The following is a 12,278-nucleotide window of genomic DNA, read 5'->3' as shown; positions in this document are numbered from 1 at the left end:
GAGTCTAGCTACATTTTCAGACATTATAAGTTTCTAATTTAGTCAAAGTCGTTTTTATTGCAAGTTAAATCATACTGTTAGTTAGCTAGCAAACGTTAGCTTTCTGGCTCACTAGCTAACATTGCATTTATGATCTGTGTGGTAATATTATTCAAATCAAAAACCATTTGCATTGCTCGTTATAGCCTAATGTTAGCTAGCTAACATTGAACCTAGTTTGTTAGCTTTAGCTACCTGCAGATTCATACTACAGCTATGACAATGTTTGTATTGGTAGTAGTATGAGTTGGGATTACTCCGGTTCATTGTTTACCTAGCTAGCTACATGTATAAACAAAAGACTTCTCTTCGGACAGATTATTACATGACCTATCAAATTAGCCAGATGTGTCTGGGGGTGATTACAGCCATCTATTGTATTTCATGAACATGTCTAGACAATAGTAACCAATCCAATTAGCTAGATGTTGCGTAGGGTAAGCGTCATCTAATAATGATAAAATATTTATAAAATATTTTTATCTAGACACTCTGTTTTTGATACCCACTTCACTGTACTGTTTACACTTTCTGTATCATGTGCATGTGACAAATCAACTTAGATTTGATTTGATATAGCTTGTTTTTACCACATGGCCTTCACTTAAAGAGAAGGGTGGGGCTAAGGCTTAAGAGGGTGTGAACGATGCTGAATGGGTGTAGACAAAGAAGAGCTCTCCAATAAGTGTACTAAAATATTCAAGGGCCATTTTCTTAAAAGTGAGGTTACAAGTTTATCAACCTTCAAAGCAGATTTACTTCCCCATTGTTCCTCAACTGCAGTGTATAATATAACATTTTCTAGCTCTGAGTCTCTACTTTTATCCAATTTAAAAAACACCACTTAAAATTGTACTACATAAGACCAAATCGAGGCAGTCGGTCACAAATAGTTCACCAGTAAAAGGTTTAAGACCTGCTACCACTCTGATCTGTTTCATATATACATACAATGATTTGTCAGGGAACTACTGCCACATATCACTTACATTGGTACAGGACTCTCACTAACAGGTGCAACAAATATATCCTTTTACAAGACACGCCTTAAAATATGTTAATTAGTTAGCGATTCTTTCTCGTCCCACAATATTTCTCCACAATGCACCGCATCCACAGTATGCTGCAGTATATATATATATATACAGCAAAACAGCAATACAGTTCTTTATTGTTCAATTGTTAAAAAATAAAATCAGCAATTGCTAACTGATATTTGGTGTTTTCTATCACTTGCACTATAGGCCTTAACAAAGGCTTTTGAACTGACAGTGACTACAGGGCAAAACAGATCAAAGGGATCTGGCTATAATTAGAATCGATTGTAATGCTATGTTAGAAGACCAGAGCAGATTTAGGAAGTAGCCAGAGTGAGACTTAAACCTGCAGCCCTGTGTCTATGAGTCCAACACCTTCACACGTAGAGGTCTGAACCTCTTGACGAGGTCATTGGTATCCAGTATGGTTGTAAAACCTTGGCCACTGCCACTCTGGCAGATCTCATTATGTAACCCTTAAGAAGGCGCTGTGTGCTAAAATGTTGGTGATACCCAATAACTCATTGGGAGTGTGGGAGTGTGCAGCCTTCTTTATTTTTTCACAAGTTTACTTTTCTGTTATTTAGCACCTTTCTAACTATTTTGTGTGTGTGTCAAATTTGAGCTTTTTATTAGATTGGTTCTCTTAATGTGGACAATCTAGAAAATGATTTGGAACTCTTTGGAATAGGACTTGGGCACAAACATATGCTGGTGTCTAGAACAAGTGAATCAAATGAAAAGGGAAATTCAGTTATAGAGGACCAAAAATATGTGTCACCAAGGCTGCCTGGAACATTATATTGGAACATGGACGCTCTTGAAATCTGTTGAACTCCTTGGAATTGGCCTTATGCACAAAAAGAGGAGAGATTTATAGCAAAGGAGGATCAGAGGCGTAGTAATGCTGCTGAATAATTGTAGTTACAACTAACTACTGTCATGACGTCGCCTGCTTGGGTATTGCAAACCCCATCCCCCTCTCCCTGCCTTTCCCTTTCCTCCTTCAACCCATGCTGTGATCACAGAGACGTCGTAAATTCCTGAGAATCTCCTCATGGCCAAACAGTATTAAGAGAGAGGGTAAACTTTCAGGACAAAGGAATTTTCTCCCACCTCACAGAACTTGAGGTACGAACATATTTCATGTTCCTGCAAAAGTATTAAAGATCGGTAGAGAGTCCATTGGGAAACTCATGAGAGACTGTGGGACTACATTACCATACCGCTGTTTATATAATAACCTCAGATATGAGGTTTACATCTGTTTGTTGTATAAAATGAATGAGTGAGTATGATACTGTTTGTATAATTGTGTAATATGATTTTGGACTGTTTAATTAAGAAAAATACAAATCCCTTTTTGATTTGAACTAAACCCGAGGACCCGCCCCTGAGCCAGTTGGGTCAGACATCCAAGGACAGCCCCTTCCTGCTATCTGAATAAAAGTCAACTCTGAGAAATTACCATTAGACCATGTTTTTCCCCATGGGAGGAGAACTAAGGTTAAGTACCATTGCTGAATCTTTAACCATAACACGTGGTTAAACTCTTAGGCGAATAAGAACAAGTTTTGATATTGACTACTAGTCTGCAGCTAGGAATTCGGTATCATTGAACGCGAAGAAAGACAACCGCCGAAACATCCATTCTATAATGAATGTCACTGAACTATCCACAATAACCGAGACAGAAGGGACTCCAACAGAAACTAACTTCACTCCAACAGAAACTAACTTCTCTCCAACGATCAAGACGACACACACCGAGCGTAAATATATATATATATTGATTGCAATTGTTCCCGAATGAGTGAGCGTTCATGTGTAAGGATTAGCATGTCAATTGTTATAAAGAGTATACTCTGTAGTGACTTCTGAATCGACCCCCCATTCTCCCTTTTGTCTAACGAGCCGCCATGCCGGTTCAGCCACTAGGGCATATTTCTCCCATTTCATGTAACCCTTTTTAAGTTTGTTTGTTTGTTTATGCATTTCTGTGAATTAATTAGTTAGTAATAAATAAATGATTTAAGACAATTGATGTATGGATGACTCATAGTGAAGACTGGGTTCATGCAGATAATCAACAATTTACGACGTTTGGAATGAGACTAACGTGAGGTAAAGTAAATAAATCATTAATTAGAAGACTATTGATCAGATATGAAAATATCTGAAAGGTTATATTGGGAAATTATAACCTTGTAATCTAATAACTTTCCCTGGTGCCCTCGAATTCATAGTTAATTAGTTACATTATTACTCAAGTGATCGCGTAATCCCTAATTACAGGAATCTTTGATAAAAACTACAAGTCTTCAATTTAATGATAGCAAAGACACGACACTACTCTCTGCCTTTGAAATACGAGGCCAGAATCAAAATATTGTCAAGGCTGTAAGTCAGATGGGTTGGTATGGACACACACGTGTCTGAGCTGAGAAAACCATTCATACAAAACACATCCAGTAGTAAATTGTTTTCTGACATGGATTCACCCGTTTATTCTCCCCTCATTTGGATAGGAACAAATAGTTAAACTTAACTTCCTAAAGTATTCTTAGTGTAGCCCAACATATTTAATTTAGCTGTTATCATTTTCAATTCCATGCATTATGAACCCCCCCAGACAATCTTCTTCACTCCTCTACTTAATCCCTAAAGCTAATCCTTGCGCCTATAGTGTCAGTCAGAATCACTGTTACACTGTTACTCTAAGTCTGTTTTCTACGGTGGTTTGGCCCTAGGATTTTTACTCTTATTAAATGCACTGTCACATTGTAAAGAACACAAATGAAAGGTAACAGAATGGAATCTTACTCTACCAGGAAAAAGAGAGAGAGAGAGTGTGAGAAAGAAAGAAAGAAAATGTGAGTGGGGAGACACAGCATTCTCCCTGGTAGAGAGAGATAAGGGAACTCTCAGCTTGAACTAACAAAGAAACTTCTCTTACCAGACAGACTGACGGACTGACTGACAGTCAGACGAGTGTATTGGGCAAACAACAAGACGCCCACGACAAGAGCAGGACAAGAAGACAAACTAAGGAAAAGTAAAACTATTTTAAAGGTCCCTGGGTCCCCCTGATCCATCCCCTGATCCATCAGGAGATCTTCATAACGGTTCTGTATCTGCACCACTGATACTACTTCCAGGCTGGGAGATGGAACTATACCAAGGCTGCCTGGAACAATATATTGGAAGATGACATTTGTGAGAACAACTCCTGTTTTTATTTAATAGTCTGGGAACATCAAACCAGTAACTGATATACTTGTATCTCTAAATACGTTTTTTTACCCCCAACAGCTTCCTTCCATTTTCATGTACGGATATAGAGATGGGATATTAGAGATCATCACTGCTTAACATTAATTATACATGCTATGGGGCAGGGAGCATAAACGTATACATGCCATGGGGCAGGGAGCATAAACTTGAAGGTCACAGTGTTCTGATGTAATATACAATATGCCATGAATCTACTTCAACTCCATGGGGGCTTCTCCTGAACTGCTGCTTCTTTTCTGCCTGCCGGGCTTCTTTCCCTTTTCTTCCCTGGGTAGAAAAATCCTGGCTTTACCTTTAATACAGTAGATTAGACTAGACTAGAACCAAACTGAATAGACCCGGATAGAATAGAATCAAATAAAACTGTACAGGACCTACCCTAATCAAGTAGAGTAGAATAGTGTATTGTAGTGTAGAGTAGTGTAGAGTAGAGTAGTGTAGAGTAAAGTAGTGTAGAGTAAAGTAGAGTAGAAGAGAATAGGTCTCACCTGGACTGGCATGGCCCACAGGTTGGGACAGAGGAAGAAGAACCACATGAGCTGGTTGGTATCTATGGCCACCAGGTTACAAATCTGTCCTACGGTCAGTTCTCCCATGGACATGTTAGAGGTGCACAGCCGCATGATCTTATTGTAGATCTTAGTCTGGAAGGAGAACACAGCCAGACGCATCATAGGGAAACCAATCAATTAACCTGTGTTTTTATAGTTACCAGAGGACATAGCCTTACTATAACTCATCTAAAATATGATGTCGCTTGGCAACTTTCATTCTTATTTCCCTCTGCTACACGTGTATAATACCCACAACATAGGAAACAATGTGTGACCTTACCCTTTATGAGCTATACTTAGCTGCAATAGACAGGCACACTGCACAATATAGTGGTATTGACACTGCAGATGCTTTTCTAGCACTGTTGCTAAGTAATAGAGAATAAGAATAAACGTAAGGGATCAATGTATGATGTATGTGAAAGTCTACAGAGATCACACTGTAGAGATCCACATTTTTGCCCTGTGGTCCCTACTGTATATAAGCCTACAGTACCTGTATAGCCCCTCGTAAGTTGATGCCGGTCTCGATAGCCACATAATACGAGGCCTGGAGGAAGGTTCTCTGCAGGATGAGGGCAAAGAACAGCAGCACGGCTAGCACGTAGGCATTCGCCAAGAACTCTTGAGAGGAGATAAAGTAGACCCCCAGTAGCTTAATCTGAAAAAGCACAGACAACTTTTACTTTTACTTCACTATGTTCCTAATGAAAATAATGTACTTTTTACTCCATACATTTTCCCTGACACCCAAAAGTACTCATTACATTTTGAATACTTAACAGGACAGGAAAAATGTCCAATTCATACACTTATCAAGAGAACATCTCTGGTCATCCCTGCTGCCTGATCTGGTGGACTCACTAAACACAAATGCTTCATTTGTAAATGATGTCTGAGTGTTGGAGTGTGCCCCAGGCTATCCGTAAATAACCACACAAAAAAACGTCTGGTTTGCTTAATAAGCAATTTGAAGTTATTTGTACTTTTACTTTTGATACCTAAGTATATTTAAAACCAAATACTTTTAGACTTTTACTTAAGTAGTATTTTATTGGGTGACTTTAACTTGAACAATGTTCTATTAAGGAATCTTTACTTTTACTCAAGTATGAGAATTGGGTACTTTTTCCACCACTGGTCAATTATATACTCCTCGCGTCCTTCTCAAAACCCATTGGAGGAGAAGATATGAGAGGCGGTACCTCTGGCTTTCTCATCCAATGGGTTTTGAGGAGATTAGAAGAAAGGACACAAGGAGTACGCAATTGCAATCTTCCCAGAAGCTACCAGCAGGGAGGGCAAGGGAAAGAACAGCCACTCCAGTATGGTGAGTCTGACTGTGACTGTTATGAAATGGCAGGTAAAAAAAATCTACAGCAGAGATCTACTACTAATATCCAACCACATCTGTTTACAAGACGGTAATCAAGCATCAAAGAGAATATGTACATTAGAGGGGGAAATGCTTTGATTTTCTATAAGGAAATTACTGAATCATTCCTAATCCGCAGAGGAGAATAACTCCCAGAAATTCCTTAATATGATCAATCAACAGTCCCACTTAAAGTCGTCTGAGTGATCTGAGTCATCTGTTGTATCTTATCTAATTACACACCATAACATTCTGGATGAGGCCAGCTATTCTTGGAACACTCTATCTCTGCACTGTAATGATGATGGATGTCATTCAGTTCTACCAGTGAATCACACCAAGACTGGGGTCATTCCCATAACAAATCCACTGTCTTAAGGAAGTGCAATACACCAACAGAAGTCATCCTTCAGGTGTGAAACCCTAACCTTGGATATTGCCGTAAAGGGTCTCAGGCAAGAGGGATATCTTCTCTCCTATCTCTAAGGAGCCATTCATCCTGGAACATGACAGGTAATAAATACATAATTCTATTCTAGGGCTATAAATCATTTAGCAGGTACACCTCTCTCGCTCTCAATTCAATTCAAGGGCTTTATTGGCATGGGAAACATATGTTAACATTGCCAAAGCAAGTGAAGAAGATAATAAACAAAAGTGAAATAAACAATAAAAATTAACGGTAACATTACTCACAGACGTTCCAAAAGAATAAAGACCTTTAAAATGTCATATTATGTTTATATACAGTGTTGTAACGATGTGAAAAAAGGGAAAGTACAAAAGGGAAAATAAATAAACATAAATATGGTGTTACGCTCCTCGTTTGTAGAATGACCGGACCAAGGTGCAGCGTGGTAGGCGTACATTTTCTTTATTAATGTTCCACCAAAAAAACAATAAACAACACAACGAACGTAAAGCTTCGTAGTGCAAAACATGCAACAAACAAAGACAAGATCCCACAACCTAATGGTGGGAAAAAGGGCTGCCTAAGTATGATCCCCAATCAGAGACAACGATAGACAGCTGCCTCTGATTTGGAACCACACTGGCCAAAAAACAAAGAAACAGAAAACCTAGACGTTCCCACCCGAGTCACACCCTGACCTAACCAAACATAGAGAATAATAAGGATCTCTAAGCGTGACATATGGGTTGTATATACAATGGTGTTTGACCTTCACTGGTTGCCCTTTTCTTGTGGCAACAGGTCACATCTTGCTGCTGTGATGGCACACTGTGGTATTTCACCCAGTAGATATGGGAGTTTATCAAAATTGTTTTGTGTTTTGAATTCTTTGTGGATCTGTGTAATCTGAGGGAAATATGTGCCTCTAATATTGTCATACATTTGGCAGGAGGTTGGGAATTGTAGCTCAGTTTCCACCACATTTTGTGGGCAGTGTGCACATAGCCTGTGTTCTCTTGAGAGCCAGGTCTGCCTTCAGTGGCCTTTCTCAATAGCAAAGCTATGCTCACTGAGTCTGTACATAGTCAAAGATTTCCTTAATTTTGGGTCAATCAGAGTGGTCAGGTACTCTGCCACTGTGTACTTTCTGTTTAGGGCCAAATAGCATTCTAGTTTGCTCAGTTATTTTGTTAATTCTTTCCAATGTGTCAAGTAAATATATTTTAGTTTTCTCATGATTTGGTTGGGTGTAATTGTGTTGCTGTCCTGGGGCTCTGTGTTTGTGAACAGAGCCCCAGGACCAGCTTGCTTAGGGGACTCTTCTCCATATTTCTGTAGGTGATGTCTTTCTTATGGAAGGTTTGGAAATCGCTTCCTTTTAGGTGGTTGTAGAATTTAACCGCTCTTTTCTGGATTTTGATAATTAGTGGGTATCGGCCTAATTCTGCTCTGAATGCATTATTTGGTGTTTTACGTTGTACACAGAGGGTTTCTACCTGTCTCAATCTTCCCCCTCTCTCAATCCCCCTTCTCTCTCTACCCCTCTCTGTCTCCCTCCCCCTTTCCCTCTCTCTCACACACACTTTTTACAGTGTTATAATGGAATACAGATGACTCCTGTTCCGAGTGTATGTCAAATAAAATACTTTGTTTAAGTGCACTCCCATGCATACTTTCGAGTGCTCAGGACATCTGGGTGCTCCATTCCACGCATTCACAATAAGCAAATATTATTTTTTTAACCTTTATTTAACTAGGCAAGTCAGTTAAGAACAAATTCTTATTTTCAATGACGGCCTAGGAACAGTGGGTTAACTGCCTTGTTCAGGGGCAGAATGACAGATGTTTACCTTATCAGCTCAGGGATTCGATCTTGCAACCTTTCGGTGACTAGTCCAACGCTCTAACCAATAGGATACCTGCTGCCCCTATTGCCAAGTTCCATGACAATGCATTTATCAGTTGACTACACAGCCTTTTCTTGTCAGTCTAATGGTAATATTTTTAGCTTAATATCTCTCTTTAATCTTTCATCTCTTCCGGGGGCGACTATTTTAGTCTACCCTCGGATCAAACTGTCAAGATGGAGACAGAGGAGAACACCATATGCCTTCTATGAGTGACTACAGACAACATGGCCACCCAATGTTTCCAAATCAGCTCCTCTTTAGAAATTCTACTGCGTAACTAACTCAGTGACATTCAACAAAATCATCAAAGACCCTTTCTTCAGGAGAGGGCATACTCCTGGAGGAGAGGGCATACTCCTGGAGGAGAGGGCATACTCCTGGAGGAGAGGGCACACTCCTGAAGGAGAGGGCATACTCCTGGAGGAGAGGGCACACTCCTGGAGGAGAGGGCACAGTCCTGGAGGTGAGGGCATACTCCTGGAGGAGAGGGCATACTCCTGGAGGAGAGGGCACACTCCTGGAGGAGAGGGCACACTCCTGGAGGAGAGGGCACACTCCTGGAGGAGAGGGCACACTCCTGGAGGAGAGGGCACACTCCTGGAGGAGAGGGCATACTCCTGGAGGTGAGGGCACACTCCTGGAGGAGAGGGCACACTCCTGGAGGAGAGGGCACACTCCTGGAGGAGAGGGCATACTCCTGGAGGAGAGGGCATACTCCTGGAGGAGAGGGCACACTCCTGGAGGAGAGGGCATACTCCTGGAGGAGAGGGCACACTCCTGGAGGAGAGGGAATACCTTATTTGCCTTCTATGAGGAGCTACAGCAATATTACACTATGTAACTCTGTGACTTTCAAACCAATAACTGAGAATCTATCATTACAGCAGGAGAGGGGATCTGACTGGGGTCAGTACAGGAGATCTGTCAGATTGACAGATGCGTCCATGTCCTTCTCTGAGTGGATTGTGAGAGGAGTCAGAGAGACAGACAGACAAACAGACAGCAGCACACCAGTCATTAGCCTCAAGGATTTCACCTTTGAGGACAGTTGTGCTTGGAGGAGGATAGTAAATGTCATATCAGAATGGAGACCTAGGCTCGTATCCACAAAGCATCTCAGAGTAGAGTATTGGTCGTAAGTTATGAGAATAGAGACATTTTACTCCTACTCTTATGGATAAAAATAAAAGCTATACATGAAGCCTCATTAGTCATAAGAGTCACACCTAGTCGGCAGATATTTAGGACACCTCATGAGCAGTCCTAACCAGTTAGGAGTTGTTACCAGCAGGTGTCTTGATAATAGAAAGAGGCAGTGAGTCAGTGCTTCCTCCACCATAGACAGGACATTGCTTTGGAGTTGTTAACATAATGTTATGATATTTCTATATGATCAACCCACAAATAATCTAGACCTACATGCAACAGTATCTCTTGCGCTTTAGACAATGATTTCACATGAGGCCTTATTCACATGAAATGCCTAAATACATCTAACCACTAGGCTAATAAATAATCACATAAAATAAACAAGTTATGTTATTTAAAGTTATCCATTTGGAGCAAAACATCACGTTGTAAAAAGATATGTCTACATTAGGCATGCCTATAAGTTGAAGGCATCTAGGGCTTATGTTAACTTGGTTTGTGTAAAAATGATAGACCTTTAAAACGTATGCAAGGTTGTATTCAAGGACGGCTCATAATAATGCCTGGAATGGAGTCAACAGAATGGTATCAAACATGTGGTTGATACCAATCTAGTGACTCCATTCCAGCCATTACTACGAGCCGTCCTCCCCTCAGCAGCCGTCTACTGGTGTAGGTATAATGTCTTCTCACCGGGGGCTGTATGGTGCGGTTGTCCTTGCTGATGTGATGGACGATGCCAGAGATACAGAGGGGCCCAGCGAAGCCCAGCAGGTCAGCCAGGAAGCGGAAGGTGATGCTGATGATGAGGGGCCGTCCAAACGCCTGGCGTAGGGCCCTCCAGATCCACTTAGATCCCTGCGGCATAGAGCCCAGAGGCCTCTGCAAGAGGAAGGACATCATGGTTGTATCAGGAAAAACAGTGAGAAGTCAAATGTCCATGTACAGTCCTACCCAAGTTCCAATTATTTTTTACACAAGCAAAACAAGGCCATTCATCAAAAGGCTGTTAAAGGAACATGAAAATATAATTAGCTGGAACAAAAACCTGCATACCCAATGTGATCAGGAGCCAGTGAGAATCACACCTACAGAAAAGGAACCTCCATGGAACCTGGAATTCAGTGTTGAATGGCATTCAGTGTTGAATGGAATTCAGTGTTGAATGGAATTCAGTGTTGAATGAAATTCAGTGTTTAATAGGATGCAATGTTTAATAGGATTCAGTGTTTAATGGTATTTAGTGTTTAATGGTATTTAGTGTTTAATGAGGGGAGAAAGAGAAGTGCGTAGTTCTCATGCTTTTTCTATCAGTGGTTCCTCAGTAATGATGTCTTCCCAGTTTGCCATCTCCTGACTTCAGTCTTAATGACTCAGGCTACTGTGACATCGGCACATCACACAATGGGACTTAACAGAAGAAGTTCGCTCAGATCTGACAATACACCAGCATTCAGGCATTCAAGTGTTTGTGTGCAGTCAAATATTTTGCCGATCTCAAAAGGTTGAAACCCTCCATGTGCGCTGCATGAAGGCCAAACATTTTGAATGATGAAATATTGATTGTAGTCAACCCCGCTGACAATGCGTTGTGTGATGTTTACACATTTAGAGTTAGTGAAGATCAGGGACAACATCTGGCTACTTTGGCTGCAGAGAGGTAAGCAATCTTAAAGAAGCCTTTGTGTGTGTTCGTGTGTGTGTGTGTGTGTGTGTGTGTGTGTGTGTGTGTGTGTGTGTGTGTGTGTGTGTGTGTGTGTGTGTGTGTGTGTGTGTGTGTGTGTGTGTGTGTGTGTGTGTGTCCTCCTAGTTTTCCCACTCCTCTCTACGGGGTGCTTGGCTTGGAGGCAGCTTGCAGGCACTCTCTGGTCAGGCTCTTTGATGCAGAGAGCACAGGTGCAGATACATAAATAAACCAAATTCGGTTCTTCTGCTTCTGTTACATCACATTCACTTCTGAAACTTTCCAGTTTCATGGATACATACACATGTACATGTAGCCGATGGGGATGTGTGAAACTCGCTCCTCAGCCTGAAGTGTCCCTACCTGCGCCAGCGCATAGCTAGCTTTTCCCTTGGCGCCGACTGGTAAGACGCGTCGGGGGGGGGGGGTTGGCGGTGACGCGTGCTAGCAAGCCAGAAGTCTTGGGTTCGAGCTTCATGAATTATTTGCTAAGCAAGCAGCTGTTACATACACGTCACGTACCAAGCCATTACATACACCTTGCGTTCAGGCTCACATAGGATTTGTCACTCTACACACTGGACCTCCTAACATGGATTTAATATGTATGCATATATATGGCTTTCTAGTTCCACAGTAATGACAAAATACTCTACTGAAAATCATTCTGACTGCATATGCTAGTGATGCAGTGTAACTACCCATGTGCTTGGTTTAACCCTGCACCTGTTTCAACCCACCCCATGCTCTGGTCACTGCCCTAGGCCCAAGCCAGAGTCTGTGAATAGCCTGTTAAATGCAGACAATGAAACGGTCAGAAGCTG

General features: G+C 41.3%; 1 protein-coding gene across 2 annotated transcripts in view; it reads right to left on the bottom strand.

Annotated features, from left to right (window-relative positions):
• LOC139578184 (ATP-binding cassette sub-family C member 8-like) overlaps window positions 1–12,278 on the bottom strand; it is a 152,752-nt gene that overhangs the window by 89,674 nt on the left and 50,800 nt on the right. For both annotated transcript variants that reach the window (XM_071405476.1, XM_071405477.1), the window contains exons 6-8: window positions 10,464–10,652; window positions 5,421–5,585; window positions 4,859–5,014 (exon numbers count right to left, since the gene is read on the bottom strand). In XM_071405476.1, the coding sequence (XP_071261577.1) occupies window positions 4,859–5,014; window positions 5,421–5,585; window positions 10,464–10,652 (510 nt within the window). The remainder of the gene's footprint in view (window positions 1–4,858; window positions 5,015–5,420; window positions 5,586–10,463; window positions 10,653–12,278) is intronic.

This window comes from Salvelinus alpinus, chromosome 6 (genome assembly GCF_045679555.1).
Source record: "Salvelinus alpinus chromosome 6, SLU_Salpinus.1, whole genome shotgun sequence".
NCBI lineage: Eukaryota > Metazoa > Chordata > Actinopteri > Salmoniformes > Salmonidae > Salvelinus > Salvelinus alpinus.
The sequence above is the reverse complement of the archived record's forward strand: the minus strand, read 5'-3'. Positions and strand labels throughout refer to the sequence as shown.